Here is a 24,483-nt window from a genome sequence, read left to right as displayed (position 1 = left end):
GTGAATTTGACTCCTCTGGGGACCTCATATGAGTGTCCTTCTGTGTCTGACTATGTTGCTACGTCTCTTTGATGAGCCTTTCTTTCTTTTTTTATCATTTGGGGTGGGGGTGACGGTTCCAAAATCACAAGTTTCCCATTAAATGGGTTTGCCATACCCAAGAGGGACACAGGAGGCTTCTGAATAGTCCTCAGCAGAACTCAGCAGGTCTGGGTGGGGGGCATACATTTGGGAGGCATCACTATATAGAAGATACTGAAGTCCAGACTCCCTTGGCGGGGCCATGAAGGCATGACATGACTGAGGGGAGGGGATCTCAAACTCAAGTGTCGGTGGGGCCAGGTGGGGTTTCAATGAGGGGTCGGGAACAGCTGCTGCTCCGCTCCTGCGTTTTATCGCCTCACAGGAGTAAAGGCTTTGTGTGGTCATATCGTCACACTTTTCGTGACATTTTTGTGTAAGATCTCACAACTTTTAAGTGTTGGGAATGAAGCCATTAGGTCCACGATACAGAGTCCGGAACTCAGACTGTAAATAGAAATGAACAGGATACACGTGGGAGGGGATTGGAGACTCCGCTTGATGACCAGGGAGGGATGGATGTGCAAAGAGGAGAGGTCTGGAGCCAGCCCCACGGGGACACTTGCGCTCCACGACTGGGCAGTGGAGGAGGGGAGTGAGGCCTACGGGGCAGGGGAGGGCGGGATGGAGCTGGGCAGTGGGCCGGTTAGACGGGGTAACCTGCACACGCCATAAACATCAGCTGTATTTGTATCATTTCTAATACAAAACCGATGCTCTGAGAAGCATGACTGGTTGGGGATATTCAGGATGGACCCTGGAGGGGAGGAATCCATTGCAGAAACTCCTCAGGTTTGCGAGAGCCTTTCTGACCCGCCCCCTCCCAGCCCAACTTGTGTGTCTCCTCCGAGCTCCGAAAGGGACATTTCTAGTTCTCTGCTCACCTCCTAGGTTGGTTCTGCCTTCTTAAACCACGTGTGTTGTCAGCGCATTGCTTTGCTCTTAGCTTCTCAATCCGTGCCCTGTCGTTTACCCATCCCCGCTTGGGAAATTACTTCCACCCAGCATTAACCGCGTGCATTTCTTCTCCTTCTCCTCCTCCTCCTCCCCCGCCAGACCTGGAAATGAGACCTGAAATGAAAGAACCGGACCTGAAGGAGGAGATTTCGGAAGACAGACCATCCGGGGCCTGGGGTTCGGCCGTGGACGGAGCGCGGACGCAGGGTGGCAGGGTGGAGTCGCGGCGGGGAAGCGCTAGCACCTGCCCGGGGCGGCTGGAAATCTCCCGGGAGTCGGCCCCCGAATGTCGTGAATTGCAGGCGTTCGTTAACCAGAGCCCCACCCCGGCGCCACCCAGGTCGGGGGGTCCGAGAGAAGCAGGGATCCACCCGTTTGCCATGCGGGGCAAGAACCTCGCAGGTAACTCGGACCTTGGTAAACCCTCCAGGCCGGACGTGGAGAAGAAATCCTACGACTGCAGCGAGTGTGGCAAGGCTTTCGGCCGCAGCTCGTCGCTGGTGAAACACCAGCGCATTCACACCGGGGAGAAGCCCTTCCAGTGTGACGTGTGTGGGAAGCACTTTCTGGAACGGTCGTCGCTGACCATCCACCAGCGGGTCCACACGGGCGAGAAGCCGTACGCGTGCGGGGACTGCGGCCGCGCCTTCAGCCAGAGCATGAACCTCGTCGTACACCAGCGCACGCACACCGGCGAGAAGCCGTACGCGTGCGGCGTGTGCGGGAAAGCCTTCCGGAAGACCTCCTCCCTCGCCCAGCACGAGCGGGTCCACACGGGCGAGAAGCCGTACGCGTGCGGCGAGTGCGGCAAGGCCTTCCGCCAGAACATGCACCTGATCGTGCACCAGCGCACGCACACGGGCGAGAAGCCGTACGTGTGCGGCGAGTGCGGGCGCGCCTTCAGCCAGAACATGCACCTGACGGAGCACCAGCGCACGCACACGGGCGAGAGGCCGTACGCATGCGGGGACTGCGGCCGCGCCTTCAACAAGAGCTCGTCGCTGACGCTGCACCGGCGCAACCACACGGGCGAGAAGCCGTACGCGTGCGGCGAGTGCGGCAAGGCCTTCAGCCAGAGCGCCTACCTGATCCAGCACCAGAGGCTGCACATCGGCGTGAAGCCTTTCGAGTGCGGCCAGTGCGGCAAGGCCTTTAGCAAGAACTCCGCGCTGACGCAGCACCAGCGCATCCACACCGGCGAGAAGCCGTACGCCTGCTACATCTGCAAGAAGCACTTCACCGGCCGCTCGTCCCTGCTGGTGCACCAGATGGGCCACACCGGCGAGAAGCCCTACGCGTGCGGCGAGTGCGGGAAGGCCTTCAGCCAGAGCGCCTACCTCATCGAGCACCAGCGCATCCACACGGGCGAGAAGCCGTACCGGTGCGCGCAGTGCGGCAAGGCCTTCATCAAGAACTCCTCGCTCACGGTGCACCAGAGGATCCACACCGGGGAGAAGCCCTACAGGTGCGGCGAGTGCGGGAAAACCTTCAGCCGGAACACCAACCTCACGCGGCACCTGAGGATCCACACCTAAGACGCTTGAGGCGCCCCAGTCTACACCAGGTGGGCGGGGTCCTTAGCACGGGCCGTCGGCTCCGGGAGTTCTCATAGTGGGGACCCAGGGTGGCGCAGCCCCGCGGCTCTTAGGAATTGTGGGGGTCTTGGTTCCCACGCGCTCCTTCCCGGCCAGGCGTCCACACCACCGAGCCGGAAGGCTCGTGCCCAGTGTACTTGGGAACGTTGCAAGGTTGGCTGCGGCTGGTAACTCACGGGAGTTCCAGGAACGGAGCGCGTCAGGGTTGCAGACCAAGCGCTCAGTAAATTGTAAGAGCTGAGATGGAGCGTTAGAGCCTCCGGTCGGTCTCCGTTCCGATAGTAAAGTTGGGGAGAGGCGTGCAGGACTTGATAAGAGCGTGGGGACGTTTCTCGCCTTGTCACACACACACCCTCGGTCTAGTCCAGACGTAGGTTGTCTGTGAGTTTCCTCTATGGGGAAGAGCTAGAGGGGGACCCTCCGTCGTCCTTCCGCATCCCAGTCCCCCTGCAGTCTCCCTAAACCGTACTGGAAGCCCCCTCGCCCCAGGCTAATAAGCGGTAGAAGTTGGCAAGTTCGTGAGAGGAAAAAAATTTTTTTTCAGAGTTAGCAATAAGAGTAACCGCTTTGGATACCAAAGTTTCTCATAGTGGTCTGTTAAATTTTTTTTTTTAATAAAACGTTTCATGAAGGGAGACCAATGTCATCTTAAACAGCCATCAGATGAAAAAGATACAGGTACCAGGTGTGCTGTCAAAGTCGGTTTCAGTGCTTTTAGGAGAGGGCAGGGGAGCGGGTAACAACAGGCTTGATATTCAGGTTTAAATACTTAACCGGATTCAATAAGTTGCGCATCTGAGTCTCTCCACATAGTTATTTTTTGCAGTTAAACTTGAAGGAGTCTCCTAAGGCTGATCTGAAGCTTTGTGTACACATAGAGTTCCCCCAGTCTCCCCTCTCTGGGACCTTTTCCACCACCCTTTTTATTTTAATGTTCTTTGCTACTGGTCGCAAATGTCCTGGCGTGTCTGAATGTCCCACACTTCCTGACGCCGGGGTACACAAAGAATAAATAATTCATTTTAAGCAACCACTTATATCAGTAAGCACACTTCGTGTTGCAGGTAGGAAAAGCAGCCATGTAGAAACATGGACAGTTTTTGAATGTCTGGCAGGGTGCAGGCATCAGGGTGGGCTTGATCCAGACGCACGGCGTGTCAGAACCACAGCTCTGCCTCCCCGTGGTCTGCTGGCTCTCCCTTCATGCACTGGCCTCGTCTTCAGGCTGGCTTCCCTTGTGGTTTCATGGTGGTTTCCAGCAGCTCCTCTTGACACATTTCCTCAGTCTCGTCCAGATGGAGAGAGACCTCTTCCAGTCATTGGCAGAAAAGCCCTATGCTTCATTCCGCTGGACTCACCAGGGGCTGATTGTTCTGACCAGAGAAATGCCATGTGCTGATTGGCTTAGATCTGGGTCTCGCCCTCATCCTTGAAATAGTAGCTGTGGAAGGGGAGTGAATGGGAGTGACTGCCCAGATAGGCCTGAAACCACTGTCCGCCCTTGACGTGGGCGTGGGGTCCATTCGGCCCAGGTCACGGTCGGGGAGAAGTGGGATGACACGGAGAAGCCGGCCCCAGCGTCATCGGATGGCCTCTCTGGCTTTTGTTGTGACAGTGAGGTCCTGCTGCGTGTGACTTTTTCTTTGGGGAGCCTTCTCATTGCCTCGGTCACCACGAGGGCCCCCGGTCCTGGCTGTCCTCTGTGCTCTCTTGACCACGGGATGGGGGCAGGGCCCAGAGAGACTGAGAGGCTCCGGGTCACATCTGTTTGCACCAGCTTTCTTCGCCATGCCCCCATTCCCGTCGGCAAGAACAGATGTCATGTGACCAGGTTTCCTGCTTGGTGGGGGGCAGGGGTGGCCGGGTGAGTGACTGTGACCCACAGGGCAAGTGTGAGCCTTGGATGGATCGAAGGTGAGCCCCAGCTGTGAGCGAGTGAGTTCCTTCTAACCCTCTGTGCTGCGGTTCCCTCTGCTTTAAAAAGGGGGTAGTGGGCATCTCCGAAGTCGATTGTTAGGATAGTCGGGGGCAGGCTAAGCTGCAGGTCCTGGGAACACAGAGCCTCAGACAACAGAGCCCCCAGCCTCTCTGTCTCTCTCCTGCTCCCTCACTTCCCTCTCAGTCTCAGACCAAAAAATTCACCCAGTCCCACTCCTTGTGGTCACTGAGGACCTACATCCCGTCCACCCCTGGGGACACAGGGCTGGTCAGAGCTGGCTGCCAGCTACCATGAGCGTTCCAGCGGCAGGTCAGGGGAGGCAGCCTGGAGGAGGTAAGTCTGACCCACGCCTTAGCACCGGACCGGACGGGGCCCAGTGTCTCCCGCTCACATGCCACGCCTTTGACAGCTGCCTCCCCTCAGACCTACGTGGAGGCTGGGAGGTGTCGTCCAGGGGTGTTTCCAGGACGAAGTGGAGACAACCACCCCTCAGGCTGCACCCTGAGGACCTGTCCAGGCAGATCGTGCGGTCAGGCAGGGGCATGAGACACGGTCTTTCAATAAAACGAGCACAGGGAGCTTGGCAACCTTCTAGGCCCCCCAGTAGGAGCTAAGAGTCGGGGTCTCTGACGGTTTGGCCTAGCAGCCACGTCGCCACCCTCCTCCTGTGCTTCCCCCCATCACCTCGTACTCATGAGCTGGGCCACTCAGCCTCTCCCCGCTAGACCTTTCCACACCCGGCCCAGTCCTCTCATAACATGGGAAAGGACGGGGAGGAGGGGTGTGGGAGCACCCTCTTCTCTCGGCGCCACCCGGTCCCTGGTAGGTCAGGACGGGATGCAGGTAACTGAGACCTTGGACAGAGACAAGCCCTGGGGAGTTAGCAGAGGCCCGTGGTCACCGTCCAGCATTATTCACGGAGGGCCTGGACACAGATTCAGAAGCTGGTGATGGCCAGGAATCTCCTGGAAGTTTTGGAATTTCAGGAGAGGTGCAAACCATCCTCTCTCAAATCACAGATTTATGAGCCCCCGACATACTGGATGGGATTCTTGTGAACATAAAGTGCTTTGAGTCAAGCAGGCTTATTGTCTAATATATGCCTCATTCACAGCCTTAATAATATCTTATTATTTTACTATTGATAATAGTGCTCTATTGTTATTATCATTAATTAATAGTAAATAATAAATACAGTGCTCTATTATCAACAGTCAAATAAAATATTAATAAGTACTATCTAGAATGCTATTATTATCCTGGTTTTTCAGCTGAGGAAACTGAGGCTCAGAGTACTAATGCTTTGCTCAAGATCTTGGAGCTGAAAGCTTTTATGTGCAATGTTTCCATTTCCTAAACAGCACCAAATTCACATATTTAAGAAATGCTACTTGAGCCAGGCCCGAGCAGGCCACATCAGCGACATCTGGGGCAAGAAACAGATTGGACCCCTGGTCTGCAGCCCCTGCAGAGTGGAGGAGTGATCAAGTGGGCTCTGGGGTCAGGGGATCCTGGGCTCAACCACTGGTACTGCCAGTCACCCAGTGGTGAACCTGAGCTTGCTCAGTGCCTCCTTGTCTGTTCAATGGAGGTGATGTGTGACCTCCCACACAGGGTGGAGGTGATGGTGAGGTCACAGAGCTGGGTCAGCATGGACGAAATGCAGCAACAAACCCCAACGACCTGGGGCCTAATTCCTTGCGGCCGATCGTAGGATGATCTCCACAGGGTGACTCGGGGGTCCAAACTCCCTCTACCACCTTCAGCTCACCGCTTCTGGAAACACCCTGGGGTTGGCATCCAGGGGGCGGATGGGGGAAGGGCAGGTGACAAAGGCCCAGCCTTTTCTGGACACAGCCCTCTCCTCACCTTCCACAGGGAGGAGTGGTCCATGCCCCCTCCTGGATGCAAGTGGGAAATGCGGTCTCTGGCAGGACAGCTGCGTCCCAGGACTAACTGCACCAGGAAGGAAGGAAAATGAGGAGTGTGGGGGGTCGCTGTCTCCCCCTGCCACCCAAAGTGCAAGGTGGGTGCTCATGCTTTCCAGTAACATGTAGACAGCAGCTACAGTTGCAAAAGGCTAAGTTTCTAGCCATTTAAGGATGTTATAGATTGCATGTGTTCTCCCCAAATTCATTTGTTGAAATCGTAACAACCAGTAACTTCAAAATGTGACTGCATTTGGAGATAGGGCCTTTAAAGGGATAATTAGGGTTCTGTGACGTCATATGAGTGGGCCCTAATCCAATGACTGGTGTCCTTCTAAGAAGAGGGAGAGAGATGCCAGGCCGCACACGGGCAGAGGGACAGCCACGTGAAGAGGCCACAAGAGGGCCGCCATCTGCAAGCCAAGGAGAGAGGCCTTAAGAGAAACCAACCCTGCTCACACCCTGATCCCGGACGGTGAGAAAATAGATTTCTGCCATTCAAGCCCATTGCCTGTGGTCTTTTGCCATGGCAGCCGGAGCAAACGAATACAGTGAGTGAGCTACAACAAGCTCCCACTGGACAAACCTTTCTGGCAGAGACGCCAGATCCTGCAGTGAATAAGCAGCCATTTAACAGAGAATCACGTTTATTCCCGGTAAAGTGCCAGGTACGCAGGTGATGTTAAACACCAAGGACAGCAGCTGGTCTGAGCCACAGTAAGGGCTTCCCTGGTGGCTCAGTGGTTAAGAATCCGCCTGCCAATGCAGGGGACACAGGTTTGAGCCCTGGTCTGGGAATATCCCACATGCCGCAGAGCAACTAAGCCCATGCGCCACAACTACTGAGCCTGCACTCTAGAGCCCGCGAGCCACAACTACTGAGCCCACGTGCCACAACTACTGAAGCCTGTGCGCCTAGAGCCCGTGCTCTGCAACAAGAGAAGTCACCACAGTGAGAAGCCCGTGCACCACAACGAAGTGTAGCCACCCCTCACTGCAACTAGAGAAAGCCCACGTGCAGCAACAAAGACCCAATGCAGTCAAAAATAAATAAATAAATATATATATATTTTAAAAAGGCCTAGAGGGAAATGAAAGAACAGAGCTGGCCAGTCTCCTCCACTTAGTCCCAGGAGCCCACCTGAGGGAACCACCAAGAGGGACCATGAGACCAAACGGGTTTTGCCAGCCTGTGTTGAGGAAGGGTGTGGAATTCCCACAAGTAACTGTTGGTTGATGGCAGGGGTTGGCCAACCTTTTCCGCAAAAGGCCAGAGACTAGTCTTTGCAAGCCACAAAAGCTCTCTCTGTGTCATATTCTTTTCGCTTTATTTTACAACCCTTCACTTTATTTTACAGTGTGAAAGCCATTCTTACCTCGGGGGCCATGTGAAAGCAGGTCTGGCCCTGGGGCTGCGGTTTGCCAACCCCTGCCTGATCTAATCTCTCCCCTGGGAATGGGGATAATTTTTGGAGCCTGGTGCAAAACGAAAATATGGGGCCCTCTGTCCAGAGATTATTCAGCATTTCAAAACGGTGACTGCAGAGCGTGAGACCGAGCGTGGGCCGGGCCCTGTGTGGTTGCACAGGTCGCACACTGCTGAAGTAGGGTGGCTGTCGCCTGTCCTGAGGGAATTCTCAGGAATGTGTCACAAGCCCCAAGGGTGTCTCTTGACATCCCTAAGTTGATTCTAAAGTGATGACGGGAGGCTGAAACTTGGCCGCCATCTCAGGCCTGACCTGTGACAGGTTATCTGGGAGGGTAGGCAGAAGGTTGGGCTCCCTGGCGGGCCCCCCCGCGGCAGCATGGGTCTTCTGGTGGCAGGTGAGGTTCCTGATGCGCCTGAAGGCCTTGCCGCACACCTTGCACTCATAGGGCCACTCCCCGGTGGGGATCCTCCGGTGCGCCGTCAGCGTGGGCTGCTGCGGGAAGTCTTTCCCACACTGCCCGCACTGGTAGGGCTTCTCCCCTGTGTGGATTCAGCCGTGCTGGATCAGGGTGGGCTTCCGCACGAAGGCCTTGCTGCACACGCCGCACTGGAAGGGCCTCTCGTCGCTGTCGATGGCCTGATGCTGGAGCAGGAAGGACACCTTCCGGAAGCGTCTCCCGCATTCGCCGCAGCGGTAGGGCTTCTCAGCCGTGTGGACCTGCAGGTGAATGCAGAGGTGCGCCTTCTGGCTGAAGGTCTTGCTGCATTCCGTGCACTCAAAGGGTCTCTCTACGGTGTGGGTCCGCCGGTGCACGGTGAGGTAGCCCTTCTGGCTGTAGGATCTCCCGCAGGCGCCGCCATGGAAAGGCTTCTCGCCCGTACACCACGAGCTGCGCCTTCTGGCTGAAGGCCTTTCCGCACTCGGCGCAGCGGAGGGGCCGCTCGCCGTCGTGGAGCCTCTCGTGCAGGATCAGCGCGGAGGACTTGGTGAAGCACTTGCCGCCCTGGCGGCACTGGTAGGCCTTCTCCCCGGTGTGCGGTGCTCCACCAAGGTCATGCTCTGCGCGAAGGCCTTGCCGCGCTCGTAGCACTTGAACGGCCGCCCGCCCGTGTGCGTGCGGTGGTGGTTGACCAGCTCGGATTTCTTGCGGAAGCCCTTCCCGCACACCCTGCACGGGTGGGGCCTCTCGCCTCGGGGGGCCCACTGGTGCCCGAGGAGGGAGGAGCGCTTGGTGAAGCGCTTGGTGACCCGCACAGGTCACACACGAAGGGCTTCTCCCCGGTGTGGATGCGCTGGTGGTCCACCAGGTTGGTGATGAGGGCGAAGGCCTTGCCACACTCGCCGCACTTGTAGGGCCGCTCGCCGGTGTGCGTGCGCCGGTGCACCGTGAGGTTGGCACGCTGGCAGAAGGCCTTGCCGCCCTCGGCGCACGTGAACGGCTTCTCGCCGGTGTGGACGCGCCGGTGCACCGTGAGCGTGGCTTTCCTGCGGGAGCGTCTCCCACACTCGCCGCACGCGAAGGCTTTGTCCAGGGCGTGTGCGCGCGCGCGCGCTGGTGCTGCGCCAGGTCGGTGCAGTGCGCAAAGGCCTCCCCGCACTCCTGGCACACACAGGGCTTCTCAGTGACGGCAGGGGCTCTCCCAGTCGGGATTCCGCGGGCCGCACTTGTGGGGGCCCCTCCCTCCTGGAATTCCTGGCTGATGCCCGGAAGGGGCCCTTCCTGAAACTGTCCCGGCCTCTCCTGATGCACAGCCCCAGGGGCAACCCCCTCCCAGCTCTTCCAGGTCCAGCTCGGGGGATACTCCTGCAGGGACGGCTTCCACTGGGCCGTTCCTCTCCGGCCTAGACTCCATTTCTGAAAGAGACGGAAAACACGAATGTCAGCCATGTCACCTACTCTCAGAGCTGGAAGGCGTGAGGGCTGGGGGCTGGGAAAGCAAAGAGAATCCTCGTCAAGTACTTGCCAAGGGCTCTAGAATGAGGCCTAGTGTGTGCGTGCAATGGACAGAATATATGTGCCCCCCCCAAATTCATATGTGGAAATCCTAATCCCCAGGTGATGGCGTTAGGTGGTTGGGAGGTGATTAGGTCATAAAGGCAGAGTACTCACAAACGGGATTAGTGAGATCTCTCTCACTCCTTCCTCCTTGTGAGGACACAGCGAGAAGGGGCCACCTATGAACCAGGAATAGGGCCCTCCCCAGAACCCCCCGTTTTACCCAGGGAGCTCAAGTTCTGGAAGTTCTCAAGCATCACATCCTTGTACAGGTCCCTCTGAGCCAGCTCCAGCTGCTGCCACTCCTGTGTGAAGTTCACGGCCACATCTTTGAATGTCACCAACTCCTGTGACAGCAAAGATGTCTGGTTCAACCAGGCCGGCAGGGCTGGAGGAGCCAGGGAGGTGGGGCAAGGCCCTGGCCTCAGTGGGTCCTCCCAGGGAATATCCCCCTCCCCCAGCACAGAATGGCACTGGCACACAGTAGGTGCTCAAGAAACGTCAGCTGTCATTAGGATGACATCATTATTACAGGGCTGGGACTGGATTTGGTTTGGGGCTTCAGGGCTGTGTGGCAGTCCCCAAGGCCATCCCAAAGTTTGATGATTCTCTATGAGGACTTGTGGGACTCGGCATAAAGTTGTATTCGTGGCCACCCCGCCCCAGGTGACAGGGCACAGGCCCCGGAGGGGGGCTCCAGCAGGGCCTCATTTGACTCTGGCCGCCCACAAGGAGAAGGGCAAGGAGCTGACACTACTCACCAGGGCCTTGTCAGCCGGCAGCTGGGTAGCCATCCCTCCACTGCCCACAGTGACCAGGGGATGGGTGGTGGGGTCTGGGGGCTGATGGAACTGTGGTGGAGGGAGAGAAAGAGAGGGGGGCAGTGAGAGACCAGGCCTAGCCCTGCCCCCAGGATTCACACGCACACACACACACACACACACACCCAGCTCTTCTCATCCAGAGAAACAGAGACACAGCACACACCTCCCATGGGCTCACGCTACCCAGACACCCCCACAGTGTGGTGACTGGGGAAGTGGGGAGTGGGGATGTCTCTCCCAGGTGGGATCAGACCCAGGGCCACTATGCCTAGACACCCCCATCAGGACCTGGACTTGAGATCCACCCTTAGGGCCAAGCGGCTGAGCCCCCACCACTGCCCCAGGCCCCGGCTTACACTTGGGGTCCAGCTCTGCTACCAGATGAAAAAGCCCCCAGGAACAAAGGCCCAGGGACAGAGAAATCAGTCCCCAGCTGCAGAGTGTTCACCACGCCCTCGACTGCTCCGTACTGCATCGGCTTCCTCTGGCCACCATCCCTGACCCAGCTCGTGGGGCTCTGGAGAGAACCAGGGCCTCTCACCTAGGCGCTGACCCAGGCCTTGCCTGCCACTCTCCTTTGACACTTGTTGCCTGGGCTGGTGAACTGTGAGGCCGCAGGAGCCAGATACCTGGGTTTCAATTCTGGCTCTGCCACTTACCTGCTGTGTAGCTTTGGGCAGGTTACTCAACCTCTCTGTGCCTCAGTTTCCTCATCTAGAAATGGGCATAAGGTCCCCATCTCATGGGGTCATTATGACGTTTCAACAAGTTAGTGTAAGTAACTCGCTATGAACAGTGCTTGCCATATGGTAAGGGATATATGTTTTATTGTTGTTGTTATTTTATTATCGCCATCTATATACTCAACATTCTTCCTACTAAACTGGGCTTCCCTTTATTATCTTTTATTCCAGTACCCTGCAAAGGATTTGGCCCACAACTAGCCGCCCCCCACCCCCTCCTTTTTTATTATAGTTCCAAAACATTTTCATCACCCCCAAAAGGAAACCTCGCACCCATGAAGCAGTCCCTCCCCATTCCCTCCTCACCGCAGGCCCTGGCAACCACCAATCTGCTTTCTGTTTCCATGGATTTGCCTGTTCTGGACATTTCATACACATGGAATCCTACACTATGTGGCCCTTCGTGTCTGGCTTGTTTCACTAAGCTGGGTGTATTTGAGGTTCACCCATGTGGTAGCATGTATCAGGGCCTCATTCCTTTTCATGGCTGAATAATATTCCATTGTGTGACCATACCACCTGTTGTTATCCATTCCTCTGCTAATGGACATTAGGGTTGTTTTCACATTTTGGCTGTTGTAATGCTGCCATGAATATGCATGGTCAGGTGCAAACATACCTTGGAGATGTTGTGGGTTAGGTTTCCAACCACCACAATAAGGCAAATATCGCAATAAGGAGAGTCACACAAATTTTTTGGTTTCCCAGGGCATATAAAGTTATGTCTGTATTATACTGTAATCTGTTAAGTGTGCAGTAGCATGATGTCTAAAAAAAAGTACATATCTTAATTTAAAAATCCTTTATTGCTAAACAGTGCTGACCATCATCTGAGCCTTAGTGAGTGGTAGTTTTTTTGCAATAGTAACATCAAAGATCACTGATCACAGATCACCATAACAAATAATTTTTAAAAGTTTGAAGTATTTCCAGAATTGCCAAAATGTGACACAGAGACAAGAAGTCAGCAAATGCTGTTGGAAAAATGGCACCAATAGACTTGATCAATGCAGGGTTGCCACAAGCCTTCAATTTGTAAAAAATGCAGTATCTGTGAAACACAGTAAAACGAGATATATCTATATTTGAGCACATAAGGTTGCACACACATTCTAAATACCGTATCTATGTGCATATGAGATGTAACCACACACTAAATACCATATGTACATGCATATAAGATATATAGAAACTGATATACATGACATGTGTATAAGATATATACACAAAATATCACATATACATGTATATGGTTCAATCACACACTAAATGCCACATATAGATGTATATAAGATATATGTGATCTTATATCTGTGTGCTATGGTACTAAATACCATTTATACCTGTATAAATGTGTAATGTGTAATCATGCACACTAAATACTACATATGCACGTGTGTAAGATATATGTAAACTGATTATATATATACTACAGTTCTGAATACCATATACATGGGCATATAAACTATTTACACAGAACAAATACCATATATACATATATATAAGGTAAATAAACTCTAAATACCATATTCCCTTGTAAATAAGGTGTATATATAAAGATATACTAAATGCTGTACATGTATATAATAAGGTCTATTAATACATGCTCACATGAAATACCATAATTACATTAATACACGTAACTACACCAAATACCGTATATATGTATATACATGTACTCTAGTAAAAACTGTATTTCACTTACTCCAAGAGACCATAGGTTAAAAGAAAACATGATTTTATCTCACTAAGGAAAAAAAAGAATCTGCCAATTAAACCACAACATACCGTCAGTGGTAAGACACATCCTAATTTCGGAGATATTAAACTATGAAAAAAAACGGATCTTCGAATTAAGGAGTAAGGTTGAATCACTATATGTTCGGACTGAAACGACGCAGGAACACAAGCTCTAACATTCTCTGGCTGCACTCCACTGCATGGCCTGGCAGACGCCCCACCCTGGAGAGCACTGTTCTGACAGAGGCCAGACCCTGGATCCAGACTGCCTGGGTTCCAATCTCGGCTCTGCCACATCCTAGTTGTGTGTTCCTGGGCAGGTCACTTAACCTCTGTTTCCTCCTCTGTAAGGTGAGGGACATAATACCCCTACTTTATAGGGTTGTTGTGAGAATTAAGTGAGTCAATACAGATAAAGACCCCTAGAATGGTGCCGGACACGGAGCTTCCTAAGTGTGGTTATTAAGTCGCACTTAATAACCCCCTGGTGGTGATGGTGCGGGGGGGTGGGTGGGGGGGGTGGGGAGTCTTTTCTTTTCGGTGCCTCAGTTATGGGGAAGTCACAGTGCGTACCGGCTGAGGCTACTGCAAGGGTTTAACGAGCTGAAAGGGCGTCTCTCTCACTTCATCAGCATCAGCATCACCGGGAGAGCTTAGGAGGCCACGGCCCCGGGGGACACACCCAGGGAATCTGGGCCGGTCTTCCCGGGAGAGGCGGCCCGAGGATCTGCATCTCTGACGACCTCCGGGCGGGCAACGCTGGCACTGCTGGAGCGGGGCACCCTCTGCGGGGCGCGGAGTGAGTATTCAGCTAAGCACTCAGCTTAGCTGACTAAGCACTGAGCACTCAGCTCAACGCCCGGCACTGAGCAAATCAACGCTCCGTGACTGCCAGCGGCGGCGGGGCCGTTACTATTACCTAAACAGTAGCGAGAACGGAGCAGATCCGGTGGATGGAGCCCCGCGGAGCACCTCGGCTACAGGTGCGGTCCTCGCACCCACTGTCCAGGCGGGGAAACTGAGGCACGCAGGGGCGGGGCAGGGATTCAGAGCCCCCTCCGGGGTCCCTCCCGCGATCCAGGGTGCATGGTCCTCCCCCTCGACGAAAACCCGGCGGACCAGTGAACCCGGCGGGGCGGGCTGCGCGGACTCACCGGCGGCCGCGGGGCCGGGGTGGGGCTCTGACCGCGATATGGCCAGCGAGAGCGCGGTCTGCGCCTGCGCGGCTCCGCTGCTTCCGCCCCGCCCCCGCGCCGCGCGAGGCCACACCCACCCCGCGCTCCCAGACTCCTCCGCGCGCCGACCGGGGTGGGGGGGGATTGAGAGGTGGGAGAAGAAGAGGGATTACTGGGGAGGAGGGGGATGGAGAGGGCCTTGGAGAGAGTGGGAGGGGAGGGGAAATGGAAGGAGGGAGGAGGAGCTAGGGGAGGGTGGAGGGTGGCGGGGGAGATGGAGAGGGGCGGGGAGGAGAGTGGTACTCCTAGTGGAGAAGGGGAGGGGAAGCAGGAGGGAGAAATGGGGAGGGGGGAAGACAAAAAGAGGGGCAGGAGGGGAGGAGTTTGAGAGAAGAGGGAGGGGAGGGGGGAAAGGAAGGAGAGGGAAGAGAAGAAGGAAGGGAGGGGGTTGCGAAGGAGAGCGGGGAGGGGAGGAGGATGCAGGAATGAAGAAGGGAAGAAAGGAATTGCTTCAACAATACTGAAAAAAACAAGAATTCATTAGGACTGGTTGGGAGACAGGTCTGCCCGGTTCAAATCCCAGCTCTGTGTCTTTGGATCCGTGTCCTAATGTTCTAAGCCTCGGTTTCCTCATCTGTAAAGAGGTTGCAGTCAGGAAACCTGCACTACAGATGGGGTTGTTGTGTGGATGACGTGAGTTAATTGGCATAAAGTCCTTTCAAAAGGAGCTGGGGCCCGCAAAACAGCGCTGTCCGACCCAACTTTATGCACAGATGCAGAAGTTCTGTGTCCGCGATGTTCAGTATGGTGGCCACTGACCACGTGTGGCTCTTGAGCACTTGGCATGTGGCTAGTGTGGCCATGGAACTGAATTCTTAGTTGTACTTAATTTGATAAATTAAAGTTTTCGTAGTCGCTATGGCTACTGGCTACTGCGTTGGACGCTGTAGTTCTAAAGCCTTAGCTGTTTTCGTGACATATACTAAGCTTCTCTTGTGTTTTATAACAGTTTGATGGGGCCTCTTAAAAAACCCACAGCAACCACAATAGCAACGGCACTTTGTGGGTCTTTTTTTAAGTGCCAGGGATTGTCTTAAGGACTTGACGTGGATTAACCATTTGAATCTTCTCATAGTCATGAGATGTTGCCTCTCACTGGGTATAACAAGTCTTACTACTATTATCATTTGACTGTGTACTCTGCCCTCCGGCCCCCCCCCCGAAACTCTTGACACACATATCATGTCATTTAACTGCAGGAGGAGAGGCTTAGGTATAATATATTTGGGAAAGGCCACAGGACAGGGTCAGCAAGATGGGAGTAGCACGTGGTTGCGTTTTGTCTGTATTTGGATCTGCGCTAGAAGATCCTGAAGCTTGCAGAGATGGAGCAGGCAGAGCAGAATCTGCCTGCCCTGAAGCTGCGACCACCGTCGCAGGGCACGTGTGTGGTCCTAGGACTGGGGCCCTCACGCTACCTCTTCCCATAAGCTTTTTTTTTTTTTTTAATTGCTTCTCTTCCCCCCCCCCCCATTTCCTTTTTCCATTAAAAATTTTCTCTGGGAATCCCCTGGCAGTCCAGTGGTTAAGATTCTGCGCTTCCACTGCCAGGGTCCTGGGTTCGATCCCTGGTCAGGGAACTAAGACCAGGAACTAAGATCCCACAAACCAGGTGATGCAACCAAAACACAAACATACAAATATATAAATAAATAAATATATTCTCATTTTCGATATTAAAAATGGCCGTGATTTTTTGCAGCTTCTGCTCTCAGGAGCTGGACTCTGTTTTCCCATTCCCTGAACATGTGCCGTCTTTGAGGGTTGCTTTGACCAATACGATATGGCAGAAGTGATGCTGTAGGATTTTGGAGGTTAGACCTTCTGATTCTGGCACCAGTTCCAATGTGTGTGTGTTTTTCCCAAAACCACCAAGCAGTTCTCTGACACCAGCTGGGAGTTGGAGACATTATCTACCTGGAGATAGCATCAGTTAGCGATACCAATACACCTTCCCAGAATGATTTCCCTACTGGCACTCTCCCTGCCAATGTATAAGAATGTCTGTCTTAATTACTGCCTGGCCCATTATGTGGGGTGGCTGGGCTGTGCGTTCCTGAGTTTTTGGATCTTAACTACATGGAAGAAAGCCAGGGTTGGGGGTGAGCGGGTAGAGACTGCTCAATGTCCCACAAAACTTGTCTCTACTATTGTGCCAGAACCCCTAAACTTCAGCTGCATTTCCCAGTCTCGCTTGTAGCTGGATGTGGCCGGGTAACTAGGTTCTGACCAACGAGGTGCAAATGACAGCATCAGGTTACAGCTTCCGGGGTGGACTGCTGCATTCAGATTCTGGCTTTGTTGTTCCCCTGTTAAGGAATGTTGGGAAAGTGACTTAATTTCTCTGCACCTCAGTTGCCTCATCTGTACAATGGGGATAAGGATAGTATCTACCTTATAGTGTTGTAATGAAGAGCAAATGAAGTAATACAGTGAAGCAATTAGAACAGTTCTTGGCAGAAAAGATTCTATTATGTGTCATAATTATCATTATAATAATTTTATTATCACTTCGTAAGGTTGATGTGAGGTTCAAGTGCAACCATGCTCCATGCCTATTATCAGAACAAATTTCCCTGGAGTTTATTGGTCTCCCATGAGCAGGGAGAAATATTAGGAGGGAATTAAATCCATCCATCTCCTCACCCACTCACCTCCACCGGCATCATCACCCTCGGAGGCTCCATAGATTTTCCATTTCCTTCATCATAGATACTCATTTACCCAACCAATATTCTCCAATGCATGAAAATTCATAGAGGGAATTTTCCTTTTGCCCAAGTTTCTTTAAAGAGCTGCCTACAGGGAATGTGGGTGTTTATTTACAAGTGACCACCTGCTTTACGGAGAGAGGCAGGTGTGAAGTTGCCATTTTTCACTGCTGAATTCAATGTATCACAGGGAGGTTGGTGTGAGCAGAAGTGTGTGGAAAGGGGGAGGAGAGAATTAGGTCAAGGAGCCTGAGGTTTTTTTCCTTTCTTTCCCCCTTAGTGGTGGAGGAGAGGCGGTTTTAAGTATGTGCATATGTAGAATTTCTGCATCTTCTGATAATCAGGAATCTCAAGAGACAGGAGGCTTCAGGGTGAGTGGAGAGTCATTCATTCAGCGAATACCTGAGCAGCTCCTCTGTGCCAGGCACTGTTCTAAGGGCTGGGAATCCAGCAGTGAGCAAACCAAAGCCCTTTGTCATATGGAGCCAGGAGCACTCATTTCTGAGCATGATCAGAGGTAATTAGGTGGAGGATGAAGGGGACGGCTACTTCAGCTTGGGCAGTCGGGGAGGCCTCTCTAAGGAGGGGATATCTGAGCAGAGCCCCAGTTAGCAAAGACCGCTGTGTGCATATCTGGAGGAAGGATAGCCTCCTGTCACCCCAAGGTTCACTGGAACCTTGCTCAGAAGACAGGAAAATTGGGCAGCACCCAAGAATCTGTCCTTAGAAAGTTGGCTAAGTAGCTTAGGATTCGTCTAGGTAAGAAATGGTGAGGAAGACTTGAATATACTGATACGGAAGGAGCTCTGGTTACAGTATTAAATGAAAAAACAAATGAACAATTGACCACAGTGTATCTCGTGTATTCTCATTTATGTTTTTAAAAAGTATATATATACACTATATATATAGTGCATATATATACTGTACATATATAACTATGTAACTATATATAAAGTATATATACTTATGTTTATATAACTATATAACTATACAGCCTTATATATAGAGAGAGAGAGAGAGAGAGAGAGCGAAGTATCGATAGAAGAAACGCTACTACTTCTGTACAGGTTGTTAATCTATTGAGATGCTTCTCTGGAAGTTGGTAAATAGCTGCTGACTGAAGGCCTCTGACCCCGCTGCCTTGTCCTGTCCTACAGATCACCCAAAGGGTGCCAGCTGTTGGTGATTAAAATTCTCAGACTGACTCCTACTTCTTTACAGGTTGCTAATTTATTGAAACGCCTCAGTGAGAGAGACAGGGCAGAGTGTACTTACTGTACCTCACCTGAAACTGGGACCCTCCTGTTGCCCTTCAAAAAGTAATGATGAAAAAAAAAAAAAAAGTAATGATGAAATCCTACAAGCCTATGGGACAGTATAGAGAATAAGACAACTTACCTCCCATGTCTTTCTTTATTGATATATAGTTGATTTACAGTGTTTTGTTAGTTTCTGCTGTACAGCAAAATGATTCAGATATACATATGTATGCATTCTTTTTATGTTCTTTTCCATTATGGTGTATCCCAGGATATTGAATATAGCTCCCTGTGCTCTACAGGAGGACCTTGTTGTCTATCCATTCTCTATATAATAGTTTGCATCTGCTGACCCCAAACCCCCACTCCATCCCTCCCCCATTACCTCCCATGTGTCTGCCACTCAGAACTATTTGATTTTTTTTAAGTATGTGGGTACATAACTTTGATTTCAGGAAGAAGTTTTTTTTTTTAAGTAATTTAATATTTTATTTATTCATTTATTTTTGGCTGCGTTGGGTCTTCGTTGCTGTGCGTCGGCTTTTCTCTAGTTGCGGTGAGCGGGGGCTAGTCTTCGTTGCGGTGTGCGGGCTTCTCATTGCAGTGGCTTCTCTTGTGGAGCATGGGCTCTAGGTGCACAGGCTTCAGTAGTTGTGGCACGCGGGCTCAGTAGTGGTGGCTCGCGGGCTCAGTAGTTGTGGTTCATGGGCTCTAGAGTGCAGGCTCAGTAGTTGTGGTGCACGGGCTTAGTTGCTCCGCGACACGTGGGATCTTCCCGGACCAGGGCTCGAACCCATGTCCCCTGCATTGGCAGGCAGATTCTTAACCACTGTGCCACCAGGGAAGTCCCAGAAAGAAGTTTTAAATCACTGTACATCTCATGTCAACATTGTATCCCAATTCTTTTTTCATTTTATCCTAATGTTTTAAAAACATACATATTTTTCCACCTTATGCCTTTATTATTTATTTAAGAGCTTATTTGATACAACACTCAAAAGGGACAGAGAATATAAGACAAAAAACAACGTTCTCCTCATCTTCCAACACCGGATTCTCTTCTGGTAACCACAATTACCAGTGTCTTTAGAAACCTTCAAGGGATGCTGTACACACACATACACACACACAGCCCTCATCTTATCCTATCAGGCCCAACAAACCAGGGAATCAAAAGGTAGGACTGTCTTTCCCATCGCTGGTGGTCTGGATCTTTGGGAGGACGATGTGGGTTTCCATGGCAATCAACCGTCTCCCAGGGATGGAAAGAAAAACAGGTTGGCTGCCCAAGGATGGATCCAGGATCCTCTCTGGGAGGAGAGGAGGACTCTTGTGGAGAACTGACCGCCATCCCCCAGCCCCCTCCCTGGCGAATTTACAAACCCTATTTTGGGGTGAGGCTGGGAAGGGGAGGGCTGTCTCCTGTGGTGTTGAAAAGCCTTCTGAAGTAGGCTGTCTGTGGGGCGGAGTAGGTTTTAGAGCCTGTGAGTTTCGGGTCTGAATCACAACTCTGCTACTTACTGGCTGTATGAGCCAGGTGATCTGGTTTAATAGGGACCAGAAGGGTGACTGCTGTGTGCTAGACAGTGGGAATTAGGGGTGAGCAAGACCATTCATAGTTCACCTCTCAGAGAGGGACTTACCTTCTCCAAATCTCTCTTTTAAACTTATTATTTTATTTTTCTTTCTTGACAGTCAACAAGTGCACACATTTTCTCTGTCAAAGATCAAGATTTCCTGCTGCTCTCACTTCAGCAACCCCAGTCTCTGCTCTAGAGGTGAGTGACTGCTGTGGATTTGGGGTGCACTGGGAGTGTGCTTTTACTTTTCATTTACATACATCTCTGTGCCTACAGAAGGAAATGGGATTTGTGTGTGCATATCTGCAAATGCATTGATACTGGCCTGACTTTCCTTATCTTGGCTAATATTACCCATCCCATAATAACAATGCCAAATGCATATCAGCCTCTTACTATGATATACGCACTGTTGTTATTGACTAAGTTGTCATAATTAAATCGGTATGTCATATTTCATTGATGTTAAGGTGCACTTTTACTCTTTTTTTTTTTATAAATTTATTTTAATTTTTACACTTTATTTATTTATTTTTTTGGCTGTGTTGGGTCTTCGTCTCTGCGCAAGGGCTTTCTCCAGCTGCGGCGAGTGGGGGCCACTCTTCATCGCGGTGCGCGGGCCTCTCACTATCGCGGCCTCTCTTGTTGCGGAGCACAGGCTCCAGACGCGCAGGCTCAGTAGTTGTGGCTCACGGGCCCAGTTGCTCCGCGGCATGTGGGATCCTCCCAGACCAGGGCTCGAACCCGTGTCCTCTGCACTGGCAGGCAGACTCTCAACCACTGCGCCACCAGGGAAGCCCCTACTTTTTTTTATTGCTAACATCTCTGACATTGAAATACAATGGTCAATGTTTGGATTTTAGGATTTTTAACTTCTTATTTGGTAAGCAGTACACGTGGAAGCAAAACTGTCACATTCACGGCATGCCATAGTCCAGGAAGAAAAATTAGTTTACACCCTGAGATTAACCTAATATAACAGGGTCATCCTATTTAGTCCTGATCCCCAAAAAACAAAAAACTTCCTGTAAACCTGCAATTTAAGCAAAATCAACTTTATCCGTGAGTTTTGCCATGCTGAAATTTGAGGGTCTGTCATGAACTTTCTGACTGTGATAATCGTTTAACAAAATCAGTGGTTTTTGGGGGGAAATTCACTGGCAGTTCAGCGACTCGAGTCCTTCAGTGAAAGAACTCGGCGCTTTCACTCCCGGGGGCCCAGATCAATTCCTGGTTGGGAAACTAAGATTCTGCAAGATGTGCAGTGTGGCAAAAAAAAAAAAAAAAAAAAATTAGTGCGTTTTCATCATGAACAAACAAATGTAACCTTGATAAACTCGGTAATGTCTTGTGAGCTTTTTCTTTTAAATACGTTTTTTGTTTTAAATTTGGCAAGCCTTTACATACACATCTATGCATCCATAGAAAATATCTGACATTGTTTTACGTGTTGTTGGTTTTTTCATGTAAGGGATGTCAGACTCCATCTGTGGCTTTGCAATGTGCTTTTTTCCCATACAATGATGTGTCTTTGAGACCTTTCCATATCGGCCCACAAAGATCTATTTTGTTCTGTAAAATGAGGATAATAACATCACCCTATGGATAGCATCTTGTTGAGGACACGATAAGCTATCAATAAATGTTACTTGATTTATAAAGATTCTGTCTTTAGAATGTGAACCCCATCAGTCAGACCACAGAAAAGCTCTGTGGGCACGTATTTCTCTAAGCAGACGTGGCAACTCTCTGTCATTTTATATTTCACCCTAGACACCCCAAGTGACTGTATGCTTTAAGGTTTTTGGCAACTAGGTGAGTTTTTCTCACATCAATCATTCTACTTTTTGCCTGCAGAGTAAACTGAAGAATCTTCAGTAGTTGTGAAACAAGAAGGTCTTTGGCAACAGATTGCCCTGGGTTAAATCATGGCTGTGTGGTTTACAAGTTGAATTTGGGTCTCTCTCAAGGAGTCTGAGGCTTTCAAATGATTACTGTTTGGAAATAGCCTAAGTGTCTGCTAGTTGGGGGAAGGGCCATGGTAAATAGATGCAACCACACAATGTGATTAATTTTCCCTGAAATTGTTAAAAGGGATAAAGTAAGTTCTTATCCTTGTGGGGTGATCCTTACTGACCAGATTCCATGCTTGGTGGCACACAACCCTGCCTTCTGGGCCACCACTGACGGACTGGAGGAGGGAACATCACTTCACCTGGCCATGACGTGGTCCCATGGCAGAGTCTTGCTCAGTAGGGATTCCATGACCTTGGAGGACTCAACCGGGCAAATCTTGGGCTGCATCCAGCCAACTGATGTGCTTAGTTCAGTTCATTCATTTTCTTTTTAATTTAGTGAGTTACCAACTTTAAGATATTGGGATATCTTGTGTTTACAAACATCACCTTTCATTCATTTAACCCTTCGAAAAATTCATAGACCATCTAGAAGAAGTGTTCTAGATGCTGGAGGCTTGGGGATGAAATAGAAACAGATAGTCCCTACCATCATGGAGCCTAAATTCTAGAAGTTGAGACAGACAGTAGGCAAGAAAAATATATAATAATGAGCTACAGCTTCTTTAGAGAATTTGGAATATCAAAACCCACTGGGCTGACAATGCCATGAGAGGACAGAAAAGTATGTAAGAGCCAGATTTCAGTGTCTCTACCTGATCAACGAGCTCAAGTCAAAGCCGCAAATCTTCCTCCCCCTTGAAGAGGTGTGGAAATCATCCACTTAGGAAAAGGGGAAATGCCTCAGGCATCCTGGGTGTCCCCTGCAAAATCCATCACATAGTGGGTGCTTTGTGAATGTCTGTCTCTTCATAGTGGTGGGAAAAGCTGTGGCTTCCCTGGTGACCAGATCTTTGGGAATGACAAACGTGTTCATTCATTCATCAATCCCAGAATGGTTGGATTTTACCCCAGGGACTCATTTTTTAAGATCTTACACAATTCAAAACCTACATAATTCAAGACTAATCCTAACAAAAGATGACCGGCATGTTTATTCACCAGCTAAGATGGTACGAAAATAACAAACACTGTTTACACAATTGAACATATTCGCAAGTATGGATTTTTGAGGAATTTTTTTCTAAATTTTAAAAACATATATATGTTTTATTTATTTATTTATTTATTTATTATTTGGTTGTGCTGGTCTTAGTTGCGGCAGGCAGGATCCTTAGTTGCAGCATGCGAACTCTTAGTTGTGGCATGCATGTGGGATCTAGTTTCCCCAGGGATCGAACCCGGGGCCCCCTGCATTGGAGGCATGGAGTCTTAACCACTGCACCATCAGGGAAGTCCCGAGGAATTTTTAAATCACAAGGCTTCTTGTCATTTCAAAAAGTGCCACCCAAAGCTCATGATTTCAGATGTTTGCAGTTCAGGTTGGCATGAAATATAGCTGTGATGTATTTATGTAAATCTACAATAATTTCCTTCTTGTAGCCCCCACGTCACAACATAGAAACGAAGGGCTTGTCACTCCCCATCTCATTTCTCTGCCTCCCCCAATCCAACGTAACCAACAGCCTGAGTTCTGGCACATCTTTCCCTTGTTTTCCTATATTCAGAGATGTTTTGGAAACTTCGTGTTAATAATTCCAGTAAGATGTAGCCAGGTCCTGCAGTCCTAAAAGCCAAAGCTGCCTCTTAAAAATGACTGCAGATTTTTTTTTCCCTCATTTGCTTTCATTCCAGAGAGCTTTGTTTCCAGGCAACAGCGGGGCCTTTCCCAGGAGGGTGGGTACTTTGAAAAAGTGACAGAGAGAGACGGAGGGAAGGAGGGAGGGAGGGAGAGAGAGAGGGAGAGAGAGTCTCCAGCTCTTGTGCCTAGAGGTTTAGTACCACGGACAGCTCAGGAGCGGCCTGTTCAGCACCACGGACAGATCCACCTGAAGTGTTTCAGAACCGCGGACGGTACCGGGAGCCTACTTTTGCCACTGCCCCTGCTAGATGCATGTGCTCTTTGAGCAGATTTCTGAGCCCACTCCCAACCCTCAGCCCCAGAGTCTTCGAATGCTATCTGAGTAATCCAGGCTCTCCAGGTGCTGACCTCAGAAACTCGGGCATCGAACACTTAACATGCCCCAAAGGGAGTTTTGGATTTTCTCCACACACACAAAAACGTAACCCTACTTAATGCACTGCAAGACACTCAGCTGGTCAGGTTCATAGCCCAAAAGTCGTGCTTGATTCCTCCCTTCCTCTCACTCTTCCCATTCCGACCATCCGTGAGGGCTCTCAGCTCCACCTCCAAAGTATTCCCTGAATCTGTCCACTGCTTTCCACACGCACTGCCACCACCAAATGCAACTGTTTCTCACCTGGTGTACAACAACCTCCTAACTGATCCTCTGTACCTATAGCCCCTTCCGTATCATTCCTTACATAATAGTTTCAGTGATGCCTTGAAAATCTAAATCAGATTATATCACACCTTTCCTCTACCC

At 50.8% G+C, this 24,483-nt stretch overlaps 3 protein-coding genes across 11 annotated transcripts in view; 2 read left to right on the top strand and 1 right to left on the bottom strand.

Annotated features, from left to right (window-relative positions):
* ZNF470 (zinc finger protein 470) overlaps window positions 1-7,578 on the top strand; it is a 45,715-nt gene extending 38,137 nt beyond the window's left edge. For 6 of the 7 annotated variants that reach the window (XM_082367976.1, XM_082367968.1, XM_082367978.1 and 3 more), the window contains one exon: window positions 1,138-6,422. In XM_082367976.1, coding sequence (XP_082224102.1) covers window positions 1,138-2,573 — 1,436 coding nt within the window. In that variant the 3' untranslated portion in view covers window positions 2,574-6,422. Of the gene's footprint in view, window positions 1-1,137; window positions 6,423-6,450 lie in introns of those variants that run through there. The other variant, XM_082367984.1, reaches the window with a different exon arrangement.
* Window positions 6,462-24,483, top strand: part of SMIM17 (small integral membrane protein 17) — a 79,120-nt gene continuing 61,098 nt past the window's right edge. For 2 of the 3 annotated variants that reach the window (XM_082368355.1, XM_082368353.1), the window contains exons 1-2: window positions 6,462-6,598; window positions 20,137-20,219. The gene's annotated coding sequence lies outside the window, so the exon portion shown is untranslated. Of the gene's footprint in view, window positions 6,599-14,528; window positions 14,560-20,136; window positions 20,220-24,483 lie in introns of those variants that run through there. The other variant, XM_082368354.1, reaches the window with a different exon arrangement.
* LOC309616942 (zinc finger protein 846-like) lies at window positions 7,806-14,444 on the bottom strand. The gene is made up of 4 exons (XM_082368356.1): window positions 14,388-14,444; window positions 10,688-10,777; window positions 10,150-10,273; window positions 7,806-9,785 (listed from the first exon to the last, which is right to left on the bottom strand). Exons 2-4 carry the CDS (start codon window positions 10,718-10,720, stop codon window positions 9,550-9,552), a joined length of 393 nt encoding a protein of 130 aa, XP_082224482.1. The 5' UTR covers window positions 10,721-10,777; window positions 14,388-14,444; the 3' UTR covers window positions 7,806-9,549.

This window comes from Balaenoptera borealis (genome assembly GCF_965194805.1).
Source record: "Balaenoptera borealis genome assembly, chromosome: 19".
Lineage (NCBI taxonomy): Eukaryota > Metazoa > Chordata > Mammalia > Artiodactyla > Balaenopteridae > Balaenoptera > Balaenoptera borealis.
The sequence above is the reverse complement of the archived record's forward strand: the minus strand, read 5'-3'. Positions and strand labels throughout refer to the sequence as shown.